General features: G+C 33.8%; 1 protein-coding gene across 1 annotated transcript in view; it reads right to left on the bottom strand.

Moving 5' to 3' along the window:
• The window catches only part of LOC113503132, a 52,138-nt gene that overhangs the window by 14,927 nt on the left and 18,616 nt on the right, over positions 1-18,595 (bottom strand). The window contains exons 5-8 of the mRNA XM_026884951.1: positions 16,025-16,165; positions 13,421-13,573; positions 6,189-6,319; positions 2,630-2,704 (exon numbers count right to left, since the gene is read on the bottom strand). Coding sequence (XP_026740752.1) covers positions 2,630-2,704; positions 6,189-6,319; positions 13,421-13,573; positions 16,025-16,165 — 500 coding nt within the window. The remainder of the gene's footprint in view (positions 1-2,629; positions 2,705-6,188; positions 6,320-13,420; positions 13,574-16,024; positions 16,166-18,595) is intronic.

Genomic DNA, 18,595 nt, shown 5'->3' with positions numbered 1-18,595 from the left:
CCAAATTAAATTCTTTTTGTGTTGAATAGACCATTCATCGAGGAAGGCTTTAGGATATATACCATTACGCTGCGACTAATAGGAGCGAAGATACAATGGAAAATGTGAAAAAAACAGGGCAGGTATAAATCATAACTTATATCTTCTACCCACGGGGACGAAGTCGCGGGCAACAGCTAGTAATATATAATATTGAAGTGGATATAATATGCTGTGTATTTCCACTTCTCGTGGTATGGACAGTGATGTAAACGAATCTATGTTTACTGACTGTGAAAATTGGAATCATAAAACTTCTCAAATAAGAGTAACGTATTTGTATTATCATGGTAGGACGCGCAAAGAAAACTTCAAGTTAGGGAAAATATTTATAAAAAAAAATACATCAAATGTTATTTTATCTTGTTGTGAGTATATTTTAGGATGTTTATAAGTTATTCTCTATATAGTAACCTTTTTATGAATATTGCTATTTTTGGATTCACGTATTATAAATAGGTTAGCTGTCATATTCCATGCCTTACGTAATAAGGAAAGTTTTTAAAGAGTTATGAGAAGAAAACAGCTTCAAAGTGATAAAAAAAGCAAAATTACTTACTAAGATATTGACAGATAAAACACGTATTTATGAATACAGAAAAGTGGCACTGAAGATAATTTGTACACAAAAGGACTATTTTGAATTCATTGAAATTCTTATTAAGGCAATAGGGATGATGACAATTATTTTTGCAGTGTCCGTCTTGTAGTTTTTTGTATAATAATGGATACGTATTTTTTAATTTGTCCCGACAACATAAATTGACCAAATTACAGTGAATGAAACTATCGTTACGTCACAAGCCCCCTCTCCTAAACTTTAAAACGGTTAATCTTTGTCAATTCTAGTTTTTTTCTGAAAAAGGAAAAAAATACGTGTCTCATACTTTTCAATTATCTAACTGAGGGACTAATGAGATTTTTTCTTTTTATACCCTGTCATCATCCCTATTATTAAATACTTAAAGACGAAAGACATAATTCATCCATTACACTTCTGCTTGACGCAAAGTAAACGTCATTCAACAGAAAGAAGACGTCCCTTTAAGATAGAAACAAAATCTAGAAAAAAATTAGAAATAATATCTCCTTGCATTGTAAATAGAACTAGATTGCACTTAAAGTATATTAATCAGAGGCAAAGTGAGGTAAAATAGTGGATAGTGGATAGTAAATTATTGGAAGCGTTTCGCTAAAGTAATTTGAATTTATGAATACGAATCAGGTATTTTCGTTTTATTGTTATATTAAAGAACCTGGATTGAATGAGATAGCATATTTACGTGTATTTTCTATTCAAGTGCCTTCATATTTCTGTTTTATCATTTTATCACTGTTATTTATTGTATGACCTTATATGTTTTGAATGAGTTGGAAATGGTTAAGATCAGCCTGTGTAGCCGAGTTTCTACAATCTTTCAATCGTTTGTTTTTATATATTTACTGGTGATTTCTATCATAGATTATTGGTCTTCAAATATGCAGAAGTAAAATGGATCTTGACCTTCATTATCAATTACTATTACTATTTTCTGAAATCCCTGCAAACATGCGTGTACTATATAGCTAACTGGCTTGTTTTTACTTATTGTACTTTTTAAGATCCATATGTCAATTTAAAATATGCGATTATCTATTGTATTACATTTAATTCAACACTAACGAAAGAATTGCAATTACATCGTAATATCTAACGTATATCTATACCGACGGAATTGTAAACCTTAAAGAATTCTTTCTTAGCTTTGGTAATGGGATCCTGTCAAAGACAGAAAAGTAAGCGAAGGTTTTGTGAAAACAAAATGGCATTTACAGCCTCGGCGAGCGGTTGTAGACTTTTAATATAAATACCATCTGTACGAAACTCCTTTGTGAATTGATAAGTCTTAACACTAGACAACACACATAGAAATAAAATCAAACTGATTTATAAGACGTTGAAAGGCTTTGGGAGAAGTTATTTAGTGAAGCGAATGAATAATGATAACTTTAAAAGTTTAAACGCTTGTACACAATCATGTTTGTGAAACCCTGTAATAATTTATGCTTAGAAAGTTTCAAGTTGCGTCAGAAAGTTCTAATTTCAACTCCTCACAAATCTTGTACAAAGTTTAGATTAACAAATTTGAGAACATTTTGCATTCAATTTGAAAATGGATCTATTTTTGTAGAGTTTTAAAGAAGAGACAGTTGATTATATTTTTAATTTTAAAATTGTTCTTTTATCTGGGATGAAAATTTTCAAAGTTAATGTAAAAAAATAATTAAAGATTTTTATAAGAGAACCTGAAATAATGAAAACTGATAGTTAATAGACAAGAAAGTTGTGTGGGGGAAGTTCTCAACACGTTAAATTATCATTTCAAATCGAAATCATCGATTTCATTAATGACCACTACAAAACCTCCTACTACTTCTAGTTCTTATTTTGAAGCCTAATATTGAAATCATTGAAAAAAAACCACGTCAACTTCCTTCAACTTGCATTATTTTTTCAAAATATTTTATATATTTATTTAGGTTAAAGGCATTCTACAATAATTTATAATTGATAATGATCTGACCAATCGCGTGGCGCATTGAGACATACCCTCGATTGGACCTGAACTGCAGCAGACGGGACTTGAGCCCGCGGCGCGGCAGAAATTTGGGGCCTCCTTGCGTGCTACCACACATACAACCTCTATTAATTCTGTTAGTCACGGCGTTATATTGTTTGTAACCGGTTTCTTAAAACATAAAATACTAAGGTTAAGGGAAAGGTTTTGATTTAACCCTTCATTTTTGCTTCGATCTGTAACAGTTCTAGATTCTAATCTAATTATTTTAAGCTTAAAAGTCTTTCTTCTAATCTTTGTCCAAAAATGAAGGGTCGATCAAATAAAATTACCCCGAAACGTACAATAAAATCCGAAAGCAACATCTATCATAAAGCGCGCAAAATAAAGAGAGCCAGATCATTCGACACACACATGCATACATCACTCTAGTCCATATAACATGCAGATCCATCGGCTCGGGTTCCGCCTGTTCCAAAGCCCCGTTTAACACTACAATGCCGCGCTTTCGAACGAAAAGGAAAGATTGAACGCGGAAAAGCTCTCGGAAAGCAATCTCACGTAATTGTATTTTTACAAGAGCTATTCTGGACGAAATTGTTTCTTTTCTGAGGTAAGTGCGTACGTGTTGGGAGGGTTAATCACAGCCGTCGTCTCACTAATTGAATTACCGATCTTAATACTCACTTGGTTAAGTAATTAGCTAAATAATGAAGACTATTTCGTTGCGTAATTAGGCAAGAGTACATTTTTTGGAGGACAATTTTCCACTGAATAATGAAATGTAATTTATTCGACTCTTGAACATTAACGACCTTTATTAGGTGAATTTGTGACTTTACTCATAAAATGTTTGTAAGTCTTTATTACAGTATTTTATTAGATCTATAAAAATATTGAATGAATTTTTCATTGAAGTTAATTGTTAAAGATTTTATTGAAGAATTCTATAAAATAATAAGTGCCTTTTTATTTCTTTTGATATCGTTGCCAATGGTTTCCTCATTCTATTTTGAAGTTAATTCGTGACATAACTTTAAATACAAATGGACAAGTTAAAGTCGATTCAACGCATCCTTGTGCACGGTATCATGTGTGGATAACTCTTACTTAACTCAAAAATCAAAGTGCTAGACAACGTCATCTTCTTTCTTTATATATAAAAATGAATTGCTGTTCGTTAGTCTCACTAAAACTCCAGAATGGCTGAACCGATTTGGCTAATTTTAGTCTTGAAATTTTGGTGAGAAAATATGGAAAATTTTACCAAAGAAAAAAATATAAAATACTACGCGGTTGAAACCGCGGGAATACATAACGTTGTCATACTGGTACTGTCTTACAAATTAAAGCTTTAACAACAATTGCAGGCACACAGCGTCGCGGTCACAGATGAATTAAACTATTTATAGTGATAAGAAAATTGAATATACAAGCCGACAATTCTGCTTCACAAGTAATAATTTCTTAAGAACAAGCATTATGTGTTCGTATATTCTTAGCACATAATAAACTTGAGGTGTGATTTTATACTTTATAGCCCATAGTTCACGGTCTAGTTGTTTCAATTCTACCTTTATTATTACGACTTTTCAATACATAAAGTGTATGGTACCATATTTTTAGCCGCATTGTACTTCGATTTGAAAGCGGAGTGGTATTACGGTACTTTTATTGATATGGTCTGGGAATGGGTCGTTAATTTATAGGTGTTTTAATATGAGCTGTGACCGTGTGTTTATTATAGTGATGTTATAAATACGATGGTGGAAGAAAAGCTTCTTTTGAAGTCATATACTGCAATCATAATGACACTTGAGGAAAGTTGTGTATTTAATTATTTTTTTATGACATTGGTGCTTGGTTTGGTACTGTGTCAAGTGTGATCTTTGCATACATTAAAACAGATTCAATGAACGTAATATGCAAAAATATCTAAGCTTAAAAATGATCATGTGGGTTCGTCCCAAGAGCGCAATACAATAGGGATGATGACAATTTTTTTTTGCAATATCCGTCTTGTAGATTTTTGTATAATAATGAATACGTATTTTTTTTATTTGTCCCGCAAACATAAATTGGCCAATGAAACTTACGCGTGACGTCACGATTGAGTATAAATTTTAGTCTATCATTACGTCACAAGCCCCCTCCCCTAAACTTTAAAGCAGTTAATCTTTGTCAATTCTAGTTTTTCTGAAAAAGGAAAAAATACGTGTCTCATACTTTTCAATTATCTAACTGAGGGACTAATGAGATTTTTTCGTTTTATACCCAGTCATCATCCCTATTATTAATTTAAGGTAGCGAGGTTCTGCATTAAAAAATGTAATCAATATTTTATTCTTGTTTTATTTTTAATTACTGCTATAAACTCTTACGGCAATATCGAGTGTTTACAGATTTCCTGGGTAAGGAATTCCAAGTTTTAATGATCCAAGACCTTACTAATGATTGGGGGAACCGAAATTGGAATTCTGTTCCGGTTTTAATGAGACCATTTTTAAGGAAATGCCGTACAGCAGTCATTATTTTTACATTAACCCTTGCCTTGCCCTTAATGAAATGGGTAAAATTGTGATCTCGGTAAAGTTTAATTTGTCAATAATAAATAATAACTTTAAAACATTATAAGGATTAGCATATTTATCTTTACAGGCAAAAATACTACTTTACTAAAAAAACTGAGCTTAAAGCATTTTGAATATTTATTATGAAACAAGAATGTATCAACGAAAAAGTATTGTAAATTAAACCTTACTTTTCAGCTTTAAAAATATTCTCTAAGTATCATAAACAAACGGCTAACTGGAATCGTGTAAACAAAGGCGATTTCGCGACCAAAAAGTTTTGTTTTGTATCTGATGTCAAACCTCTTTGTAAACCGTCACCTCCTTGAATGTTGGCACTTGGTAAGAGTTTGTCGTTGTGGGATACGGAAGTGACGGTATCAAGTACGGTAAAATCATATTTTTAAAGTCGAGAGGTTTTTCGCCTACGCGGGCCTAATTAGGTCAATCTTGTTGTATTTTATAATATTTTATCAAATGAAAAGAAATACGAAATTATGAAAAAAATACGTTACTCCTAACTGTTTTGTGCTGAAAAACGTTTATTTAGGGTGTTTTAACTACAATTTCAGAACGAACATATTTTAGTAATATGCCATTGTTTTTAGTTTAAATCATTTTAATTTTTGAAAATCGCTGTCACACGACTACATTAGTTAAATTAAAGCTGCCATTAACCCTCCACTGAGCTATAAAGTATTTTTAAATGTATAACGAAGATTTTTTAAACCGAGAATAGAATAATCACATCCATTTTATAGCTACTCATCTGACTATTTTTGTAGGAATTTCGATAATATTGTTCGGTACCGATGTCAACGGATAGCTTATTAAACGTGCGTTTAAGGCATATTCGGAAACATTAAAACTATAGTAGTAGCAGATAGCATCATTATTAAAAAAGACAGAATATTTCATAGTTATAAAGATGTTTCCCACCGTTGTACATAATAAGTAGGTATCTATCTATATTATCAAAGTGACAAAATTATCTGTGGTGCAAAAAATATATACTACTCACTCGGCGTTGGTTTCTGGTGTCGGCAGGTCTCCGATCGTGGTGAGAGTGAGGGTCGACCAGTAGAGGGAGCCGAGGTACTTCCTGGTGAGGGTCGCGTAGTCTCCGGGACGATGAGGGTACACCCAGTCGCCCTGGTAACAGAATATTATATTGAGAACTTGTTGTTGCTCGCGGGCTCGCTACACATCGAAAATCATGGCACGAGAACATAAAATCGGGTAAAAACTATGCTATGTGTTAATTCAGGTTATAAATTATCTGTGTAGCAAGTTTCGTCTATATCCGTTCAGTGGTTGTTGAGTAAAAGAGTCACGAACATACAAATACACAAACTTTCGCGTTTATAATATTAGTAGGATTAGTTGGGTGAATATAGTATGTACTTGCAATAGATGTAGTATAGCTATTTTTTTTTTATTGATATTTTACAGCAGATACACAGAAAACAGAAATAGTTCTTTTGATTCACCAACTAAGATATAAATTACTTAAAATATGTACATATGTAAATCTATATTAACAAAAACTTCAATTACGCAATAACTAGCGAAGACTAAGATGAATATTTAGTAAATATTATGTAAGCACCTAAAAGTACAAAAACAGCTCCCATGTAACGAAATCATTTCGCAATGTAAACTAAGCGAAGAATATTCTAATTCGGGAAAATATTATGAAAGGTAACTTAGCAAGCTTGTATGAATATTAACATTATTCAGTTGCCGAATAATTTTCATGCCAAGGATACATAGCTTTGTATCCAAGGGACCTACCATCAAATCCTAAAATAACACTTTTTTTATTGTAAAAGAGGGATGGCGCTATACCTCGTGTATGGCGCTATCCCGCTCACACCAACGATGTAACTTTATCAAGTAAGTTGGTAGGAGGTCGGCGGCTAAATCTTACAATACATATACTTGAGACTAGCTTTAATTTGTCTGAGAGATATTTAGGAATATCTGAACCGTATGGAGAGTAGGATCTTTTGCTCTCTTAGAAATACTTTACTTAAATTGTACCTATGTCTTAAAAGTCAAGGATATCCATTTAAATTGTTGACGAAGTATAAGATTTTACTTCTTTGGGTAACTGTGTGTTATGTAAAATTACTGTCTGTCGGTATAAATTTAGGAGTTTTAGATTTAGCTGTTCATGCTGTCAATTTCTTGATTTTTGATGCTCAAAACTAAAACAAAAGGATGACAGATGGAAAGCTAATTAGTTAATAGTATCGCTTATAACTTAAACAAAAAAGTTTGTGTATCATATGATTATGTAAACCATCAATGTACGTTTTAAAACCTTGTCATTCTTTTGAAGATTTTCTTTTAGCCTTTAATAACAACGGTAGAAAATAAACTGGTTCCTCAGTGTCCTGCTACTTTAAATTAGCTCTCGGTGCAAACCATGAATATAAATTAGGTTTGCGGGACATCAATAATTATAACGGTGGGTCTTCAAACAATTTAAAATGCATTTTAAATTTTGTTTACGTTGAAAGTGTGAACTTAGTACTGATTTTTCAATTTTAGGTTAAGTATGACATAAATAAATTGAAGCATTGAGTGCTTGAGTTACAGTTCTTGTTTTCTAAGTATGATAGACTTTCGTTTTTTTTTGTTATTCTTTTTTATTGCACAAAGTCACTAGACACTAGAGGATGTGCAATACATCTTGGTGGAATATATCCCGGTTGACGCCTATAGGCGTAGCAGCTTGGGTAGCAGAATGGGTTTTGTAAATAGTATTTTGGCTTCTTCGCTCAGAAAAGCGGTGGAAACGTTGACTTGTAGTTAATTTTATTTCTTAGCTTTAATTCTTATCCGACTTATAGAAGGTTATTATCTTCAAGCAACAAAGCTTTTGGACAAAAAAGTGGTGTTAGGTTTGAGAAGGGAAGGGGAAGCTGTAATAATCTCGAAGCTATCAAGCCAAAACACGACTATCTATCATGTTTTCAATACTGCAGCATTGAATTTACTTTACTATTTACTTACATTACTTATGAACACCTTAACAAGGTTTTATTTAAAGTCCTTTCATCTTAAAATGTAACCTCATTCGTCGGAGTTGATAATGCAACAGCAAAAACCTTTGAGTATTTACGAATCAGCTTAGCAGGGATCTAACTGTCGTGCCCGTCATTATACAAATGCAATAAAGTTAGTTAGGAACCACGGGACTGGACATTCCTTTAGTAAGGGTTTAAACTCATTTGTTATATCCTCAACTCTCTGCAGCCCTGGTAATTTTGTTTTATAAATTCATATTAGTTATGTATTTGCTGTATGCAGTTTTTATTGTTTTGTGGGTTATGAGAGTGGACTAAGTGTTTGTTTTTCTTATTATTTCGCGTATTTCTTTAAAAGAAAACAAAAAAAACTTCAGTGTCTTTCCTAGCCACCTCTTGAGGCAACATTTAGCAGTTGAAAAATCAGAACGACGAACAGTCTTATTAAGGTGCTGTAAAATATTTTTATTCACCGCGTTTTGTACTCACACTTGTTTCGTGGACGGATAATAAGATAAAATTAAAAAAAATGCTGGCCATATAAACTTTCACCATCCCCCACTTTTAATTGACTTTACCGATTTTTATCAAAGATCAAACAAATCCTTTAATACAAAGAAAACTAAATTGAAATCGCTCAATCCGCTCGGGAGCATCACGCTTAGCCGGACTGGAAGATATACACGTCAAACTTCTAACACCACTCATTTTGCTTCTTAGGTTCGAAGGCGTTCAGGCCTAAACACTACGAAGGTAACTACTTATTTGTGTATTGTCTGATTGCCCTTTCCACTTTGTGGCTATTTTCAGTATCGGTATTCGTAGGTGTATTGGTTGGATTGTATCTACTCGTATATGTTACCAAATCGACAGGTAGACATTTTCATTAAGGTTAACTTCGATATGGGCTCCAACCGATTAAAGTAACAGCTTTGCTTTAATCAACGGAATGTGGCTTTTGGTAATCTTACCCTTGTCAAATGGGTTTTAGGGAGAAATATATAGAGAGAATAACTGGATATTAGAAATATAATAACACTTGCTGAGATTTAAAAATCTGCGAAATCAATGTATTGCCTGTGAAATATTGAATGTTATTTTCCGTTCCTTATCATCTTTATAGCTAAAACGACTTCCATATTAAAGAATTGAATCTTTGTGTCGCGGATTTTTCACAAACATTCAAGTCCTTGTTATGAAGAGTATAGTAATACCCGCTTATAAACATCCCTCTGCTGGTCATATTAAAAATATCTCTGAAAAAGTAACATCGATACATTGCTTGCCTTGGGATCGAACTTGCACATAGTGCTTTCAAATCAAGTCGTTGTCTACACATGGAACCGCTAAACCACCAGGCACGACTTTTTATAGGGTATAGCTAATTTCCCTTGTTATTTTAACAGAACTACTTTCCTTGTTGTGACGCCAACAGTAACTGCGACTTCAACTTACTCTCGGGTGTCGTTAGGGACTATTAAGAGATTAACCTAAGGAAATGGCTCGTAAGTACCGTCTTGGTACTAATAATGCCACAATGTTCACCAAAAGGCTAGATAATCGTAGCAATAATGGATAATTATCCCTAATTAGTCCTGAGTCAAGGAAATAGTTTTATAGATCGCTATAGTTACGTTAATGACTTTTATTTAACCTTTTAAGGGTAATACACCCAAAGGAAACGACTGGCTTCTATTGTTAAGAAACCGGTGTCTGTGCGTCTGTGTCTTATACTGTAATAGCTAGACTTTTGAAATTTGAAAAGAAAAAATTACAATAGGGATGATGACAATTTTTGCAGTGTCCGTCTTGTAGTTTTTTGTATAATAATGGATACGTATTTTTTAATTTGTCCCGCAAACATAAATTGACCAAATTACAGTGAATGAAACTTACGCGTGACGTCACGATTGAGTATAAATTTTACTCTATCGTTACGTCACAAGCCTCCTCTCCTAAACTTTAAAGCAGTAAATCTTTGTCAATTCTAGTTTTTCTGAAAAAGGAAAAAATACGTGTCTCATACTTTTCAATTATCTAACTGAGGGTACCCAGTCATCATCCCTATTAGAAAGAATGAAGCAAGGATTTTTACGGACACACATTTGATGGGTGACCACTTTTGTTAGCAAATTACTTTTCTTTGTACGCACCTATGTAACCCTCAGTATCACGAGTCCGAAACACCGAACCTTGACAGGTTTTTTTTATATATTATAACGGTACGGAACCCCTGTGAGCGCGTTTGGGACTCGTTTTCGGCCGGCTTTTAGCAACTTATCGCAATATTGTAATGGCGGAAAAACGTCTGTTTATTCAGCTTATAATAAAACGCCTATTGGCTTCATAAACGATTCGAAAATATCGATAAAGATATAAAAGCAGTCTTTTATTGGAGATTATTTTACTGTAATGCTTCTACAATATACAGTAATAAACATAATACTAAGATAATATTGGTTTCGCTGGAATTTAACAAAGCCATGTGTAAGTACAGTCTGCTACAAAAGTTGGATAATATAGTCCAATTTATAAAGTAAAACTTTTTGTAATTGGTTTTGAATAATTTTAACCATTCTAGGTGTCGGTGCCACTCATAAAAGTGACCTGTACTCATCATCTCAGCCTTTTTCCAACTACGTTGGGGTCGGCTTCCAGTCTAAACGAATTCATCTGATTATCAGGGTTTTACAAGGACCGACTGCATGTCTAATCTCCTCAACCCAGTTACCTGAGCAACAAGACACCCCTCAGTTAGACTGTTGTCAAACTATCCAGCTTCTGACTACGAATAACGACAGCATAAGATGTTTTATTAATAGCCAATACCCACAATTGAACGTGCCTTCCGAAACAAGAAGGAACTTTTTATGCCATAGATGGTCGCCCATCCATGGACCGACCGTATTAAGCGTAGCTCAACCTGTGATCCATCCACTTGCGTAGTTGAAGTTTAGTCATGAACTCCTATTATTAACTATACTATCCATAAGAATAGCAAACGCAAACCCTATCGGTACATTTTAATAGTAAAGATCCACTTTATTTGGAGGGTCTTAGAATTGACTTTACATATCCACATTACCGATCTGGTTTTGTGAATCCCTTGATAACCGATTCCTTATGTCATGTGAACCCGAAAACCTGATATTTTTAATATTCATAAGAGGTAAATGGATTGGAATCGGGAATATGAGGTTCCATTCTGACCTTTGCTGAATTTAATCAGAAACATGACGGTTTAGATGTCTTGTGGACATTATATGGTTTAATAAGGGGACTTTGAGCTTTTTCGGTTACTCAACTATTTTTAATATGGCAAATCTATACTAATATATAAAGCTGAAGAGTTTGTTTGTTTGTTTGAATAGTGTATATAACCTTACTGTAAATTTGTTTCACTAATTGTTATTTTCCATAGACCACAACTTTAAGCAAAGCCTTACTACCAGCCTTACTTTTCTCCTGTATCAAAAACAAGTCTTTTCCAACATTTAATTGTTTCTCAAAATCAATAAAAGTGAATAATACCGCCATTTAACACCATTCACATAAAACTTAATCGTTATTGCTGTGCCCGTATCTATTAAGTTCTCAGCTATCAATAAAGCGATGCCTACTATCAGCTCTTGAAGGAATATAATCGTAGTTGTGGGAAAGGGATGCCGCTCTACACCGGGTAGCGCGCTGTCCCTTTTCCTCACTAACAATAATATTACTGTTAGAGGCCGATGGTAGGCCCCTTGGCTCTCTCTTCCTGTTTTCGCGTAAGGCTACAGGGGTACAGATGACCTACATTTTGTTGGTCCGATAATCGTATTCCGATTTTATGGTTATGTGAAAGTGGGTTACCTATGTGCTACTTACATATAAAATAAACTCTTTCGTGTACGTTTAGACCACGGATGAGACGAGTAGATGGAATTGCATCTAAAGTACCGAAGTTTTTAAACTGTTCTGTCAGATACGTGAAATATTAAAAACTGGTCATGTGCAAGTTGGACCTACGACCGACACTAAAAGTTCTGTACAAGTTTCTGGCCGCACTAAGCGTGGCTTGACCTCGAATTGTATTATTTGTTGATGAAGTGGCAACTGGCATACATCATTCTTGAAAACTTTAAGTCTAACTATCATGGTTCATGTGATACAGCCTGGTGACAAACGGACTGAAATCAGTGTTAGTAAATAGGGTTCCGTTTTAACCTTTAGAAGAGAGACCCTGAAAACGATGTCCAGTTGTATGATTTGACGTACAAAAAAGCCTGGAAAAAATGTATCTATACCAAAAAATATCTTGTAAATTTATCTTGTAGTCAGTTTTAAACGTTTCAATCGTTTGTGCTAATTTTGATAGTCACCTCCTAAACATAACATACGCATACTTTATCACTTCCAGCTACTTGCGTAAGCTCCGCGGTCTAAACATTCATTGCACTATGCACGGAACTGTTTTTCCTGTTTACACCCAACCAGGCTAATAATAATTCTAAGAAAAGTTGCGTAGAAAACGGGAGCGTTTTTACCTTAAATATATCTATCTACACTAGAATACAATCGTAAAGGCGAATAAACAGAAAACTCAATTATATTGTCTTAAATAGAGAATTTTTCTTCACGAATTACTGTATTTACCAGATCCAAATGTGCGACAATGATTTTTAATAAAATTAGAATACGCTCGACTTACATGTCACGCACGTTCAGTCAATACAGCTGAGTACTGAACATACAATTTTATTGGAAGATTAAGGCAAGAAATACCTACGTGGAACTTATTTACTGCTAAGAATACTTTTAACAGTTTCAGACATTCGGCTTAGGATGTTAGAAAAACTTAATAGAGTATTCAATTTTTTTTCTTGTAACTATTGTGAAACTGATTTATTATTAAATGATGCACTCCCGATAAATACGCATCGTTGCATCGTTTAATAATTCAATAGTCTACAATAAGTTTAGTAAAAAAAAAGATTTAATCAAAATATCCGCGTAAAACTTTAGTTAAACATGATCGGTCTTCGCACATCTAGGGCTTTTAGGAAATCTTCTAGAAGCAGTGTGTAGTAGAAGCAATAAACTAGAGGAAGTGGTACAATGACATCAATTTAGTGATTTAGCCACGCCACAACTGGTAGTGAAACGACCAGCAAATATTGGTACTGGCATTGCAATACCTCACGCCATCCTTAGCTTATGTAACATAAAGTATTCTGACCTGGAACCCCTCAGCTTCTGACAGCAAGAAGTAGAAGCAGCCGAACCAGTGAGCCAGGATAAGCAGGATGTGGATCAGGTTGATGACGCGCCAGAAGTTAGGGTACACGGTCCTCGACTCCACTATGTAGTAGAAGTTCACTGCTCTGTACACCTAGAATAGAAGAGAGGGTTAATTGGGTTTGTACACCAACTTAATTTGAATATAAAAAATACATCCACATGATTATCTATAACAAATATTTAAATTTAACTGTTACATAATATAATAACGAAATTAAAACATATCTTTAATTTTCACGTGTTACGTCAAGCTAATTATTACCGCTTGTTGCAATATTAAAAATATGGCAGACAATTTAAATACAATATCAATTAAATATTCGGTTTATTTAGGCTACAATGAATAGCGAAGAAATACCATATTGTTTACAGGATAAATTTTAATAATTAAAATGTATCTTTCCATTTTTATACTTTTTTCACATTATTGTATGATTTTTAAATTTTTATCATAAGTTATTACTAAACTACACTACTACTACTACAGTTAAAACTGCAGCTAAATAATAGCGCCAAAATAAGTCCGACAGAGGGTGTTCCATTTTCAAATATTTTAAGTTTATATTCAGCCAGAACTTTGATTCTGGGTCTTTGATTCAATTTAAAAAAAGTATTACATCCAAAGAGTTTTAAAATTAGTAAAACCTTTAAGTTACGTAATTCTTCACGTTGCATTCTTATATTATCAAAACTTGGATATGGTTCTAGAGGCTTTTTGCTCGAACCCCTGTTAATAGATAGGCGATAATATTTTCTAGTCCGCTATAGGAACGTATTACTTCTACAACAAAGGCTGGTACGATGTCTATGAGACACTTATCACGATTGACACTTAATTTCACCTCAACGTTGAGGAAAATCGGTGTCTCTTAAACCCGCTTCGAACTTATATAACAAAAGGAAAAGGATTATTCTTTCTTTTATTGTTAGATCAATGTTTTCTCTAAAGGCTTATCTTTGAACGTAGATAGGATACGACATATTTTTCTATGGCTCTCGTTTGTTTTTGTGTGAAAATGTGTGTAAGTATTTTCTGTAGGTTCGGTTGAAAATGATTCTCTCACTTCATATGACATTCATTTGTGAATTTAAATTTCTATTTTAAATGTATGAAACTAACGATGTCCATGTTCGGGCTGAAGTCTTCTTTCTCTAAAAATGATATTAATAAATCTTTCTTTTTAAATGATCCTGATTTCAAGCGAATAGTATCAAGTGATTTTTTTTTTGTGAGTTAGTATAAAAAGTATTTTAAATCGTTTGCATTTTTATTTTCCACTAGCTCTTTTTCGAATCTCCGCTCGCTACAAATCGAAAATGCTCCCAAGGGAGACTAAAATAGTTAAAAAAAATACTATCTGTGTACCAAAAATTCATTCAAATCCGTTCAGCGGTTTTTGTGTAAAAGAGAAACAGACATGCATCCATACTTACAAACTTTTGCGTTTATGATATTTTGAAGATTAAAGAAGGAAGTGCAAGCAATAATATTTAGGGAAATATCCGTATATTTCTGATCAGCGCGAGCCTTGTGTCTGTCGCAAGTAATCTCGCAGTATACATCCTTCAACGAAAGCTTTTAGCCGTAACACGACACTTATATTGCAGACCTGGCTTTACTGAAGCTTCTCTGTTTTACATATGATTTTATTGGTTAACAGAACTCAGGATATTATAGTAATAATGTAAGAATTTATTGTTGTAGAGTATTTGCGTATAATTCGATTTGATTTGAAGTTAACTCGTTTTTATTTAGTAATTATGTACTTATCTGAGAGTTAATGACTTACGATTTCATTTTTTTTTTAATTTTCACCCTATACTTATTCACAAAAAAAGTTTTTTACCCTATTTTACAGTTAAAAACATCAGTTTTTACCGTAAAAAAACAGTCTAATCATTGTTGCAATACCCAAACTTTGCATTTAGAGTAGAACGGGGTTAAGTAAATACAGATAATCTCGATTCAACTGTCTCGAAGGACGAGACTAGCAATTACAGCAATACTATCTCATTTCTAATGCAGAGTTGAACAACCCTTTATTAAGGAAATTTGAATAAACCTTTGGGGACCACCACCATCAAACCGAAGCGGTATCAGTAAGGCTGTTGCAGTTGTATAAGCGAGATAGAACTATTCACGGCGTATAGCGACATTTCCTTCTATGACTGTACGGGGAGGTTGTGGTAGGGTTTCTGATGGATGACAGGTTGCTATTATTCATCTCTATTATCCTTACTACATCCTTGAATAATGACCATTCGTGTAGTCTCTATTATACGATGATTTTCTTAAATTAATTTGCACTTTTGGCACAAATTTGAAATAATAATAAGACAAAATTAAACATAATGTAATAATGTTTAAACATAATTTGTAAGCCGATAAATTGAATTTGTTTACATCAAGTATTTTTTTAATAAATAATCCAATTGTTGACACACTTAAATTAATACTTTGATACATAATAATTACTTGTTTAAAATTGGATCCCTAGGATAATTAATCAATATTAAAGTAAAACAAAAAGATTTCACTTACTTTTAGAAACCTAGGGAAGCGGATGATAGGGTTAGTACCAATCTTCAGTTGCAGCAGATCTAGGGGTGTCAGCGATGCGATGTCCAATAGAAACGGCCGTGACGTCACATAATGTTTTGCTAGCTTCTTCGAATCATACACCTGTGAACAAAAGTTGCAAGTTAGAGAGAGCAAACAATAATATAAACTTGTTTCCTATTCATAGAGAGAATGGACGGGGATCGTGAGTGCACTACTACTGAAATAAGAATACATATACATATCTAATATTCGCGCAAACCTAAGAAACCATTTATACGTAATTACATATATCAAATTGAATCAAAGTCCATTATTTTAAGTCGAGCTCCAAAGAAGCACTTTTTAGGCGTTAAGTAATTTATATAAATGACTCCGTATCGCCCACCCTTCACCGCCTATTAAGTGCTCTGGCTGTGAAGAAGAAACGGAAAACACACTTCACAGCATACCATGGTGTCACTTTTTCACAATATTTTTATATTGATACCTACAGTTTTATAAAAAAATGAGTTTGATATTATGAATAGAACGAAGTATACACGAATGGTCTTTGCTAAGGGTGATTTATAAGCTATTATTAATACGTAAACACAAGTTATTAAGTACATGAATTTCCGAGATAATATATCTAATTAAGTAAAATTGTTTAGACGTATAAACATGTCAGCAATTCTTGATACTGGAGGGAGTTAAAATAAGAGGTGGTTAATTAGATAATTAATTAGAGGAGGGTGATGTAGGGCCTACTGAGTAAGGGATAAGAGCCTTCACGTATCCTTAACCCTCAGTATCTATACAATATGTAATAACCTATATACACGATGGGTAAGTATGCTTTTCCCATGACTTGCGATAAAAAGGACTTATGGCACGCCTGATGATGTTGTGTTTTTTCTCCAGAACAATAAAGCTTTTTTTTTGCCACCACATTCGATTTTTTTTGTTTAGTTTTCATGTCAAATTGCAAGGTATACCTTCCAGAATAGTCCGGTTACTGCGGACCTGGTGGATAAAGCCCCAAAGAAGGAACATGGGTAGGTTTTGGTAACAGTCTGACGCTCCGAGCAACCCAAACTACGAGCGGTAGTATGATGATTCCCATCCGGAAAATAGGGGCTCCTGCGACGTTCTTAGATTCTGCCAGGATGCACAGTATTTATTGTTTTTTTCTGTCCAAGTTTATTTTGTTTATCCAGTTTGCCGCGACATGTTTATCCATAAATTCAACATTTGCAAGTCTCAGGCACCATTTCAGTGAATAATCAAACTGTTATCTTTAGTACCGTGTAGTAAACACGTGTGTTTAGATATTGCCTATTCTGACTGGTTCGACGGAGATTCTGAATTCACTATGTGGCGGCTCTAGTGCATGTCTGGGGATAAATGGGACACAGAGAAGGCTTTGCCATCTAGGATTGGACAGATATGTAACGTTTCTGTAATAGTATAGTATCTGTTATTGAATTGTGTATGAAGTTTGCATAGGTGCTGTAAGTGGGTAATCTATACTTTTATACTAATATATAAAGCTGAAGAGTTTGTTTGTTTGTTGAACGCGCTAATCTCAGGAACTACTGGTCCAAATTGAAAAATTATTTTTGTGGTGAATAGACCATGCATCGAGGAAGGTCTTAGGCTAAAAACCATCACGCTGCGACTAATAGAAGCGAAGATACAATAGAAAATGTGAAAAAAACAGGGCAGGTATAAATCATAACTTATATCTTCTACCCACGGCGACGAAGTCGCGGGCAACAGCTAGTTAAGTACAAATAGAAAAGAGAAAGACATTTGAGTGAAATATGTTATTAATATATCAATATAATATCATGGGACAACTCACACACGGTTATCTGATCCCAAGCTAAGCAGAGCTTGTGTTATGGTAACCAGACAACTGATAAACTTACTTATATATTTCTAAATACATACATATTATAGATAAATTACACCCAGACACCAGAACAAATGATCATGCTCATCACACAACATTTGTCCTGGGCGGGAATCGAACCCACGACCTCCGGTATAGCAGTCAGAGTCACTAACCACTAGACCAACAGGCCCGCCAAATGCCGTTATGAATTAAAATATCTTTCTACTACTCTGTATTAAGTTTGTTTTTAAGAGAGTAGCTCATTGAATTTCCTGCCGGTTCTTCTTTGGAACCAAACACCTAGAGTCATAATTGTAAGGTTTAAAAGTGCCTGGAAAACGTCCTATTTGATATAAACTTTTGATTTTGTACGGTGTATGTATGAACCCCACCTGTTATCTTCAAATATATTGATTTTATTTAAGTAGAAAACTTGTATAAAAAACATTCATTACTGCATATGAAAAGCTCAATAACGAAAAATCGATTGTTGCTCATTTGCAATTGCGGCAACTTTAACTTACAATGAGCTAAAAACCGTTTAAAAAAAAAGTACTAAGTCACCATATAAAAACATTGTAAAAATAAAACTGCCTTTCAGGGACGCAAAACGAGGGTTGTGTTGTTAAAGGGAATATATATTAATACTTGTAGGCTGATTTTATATTTATTTT

This window comes from Trichoplusia ni, chromosome 18, assembly GCF_003590095.1.
Source record: "Trichoplusia ni isolate ovarian cell line Hi5 chromosome 18, tn1, whole genome shotgun sequence".
Taxonomy (NCBI): Eukaryota; Metazoa; Arthropoda; class Insecta; order Lepidoptera; family Noctuidae; genus Trichoplusia; species Trichoplusia ni.
This window is presented reverse-complemented; position numbering and strand designations above follow the sequence as displayed.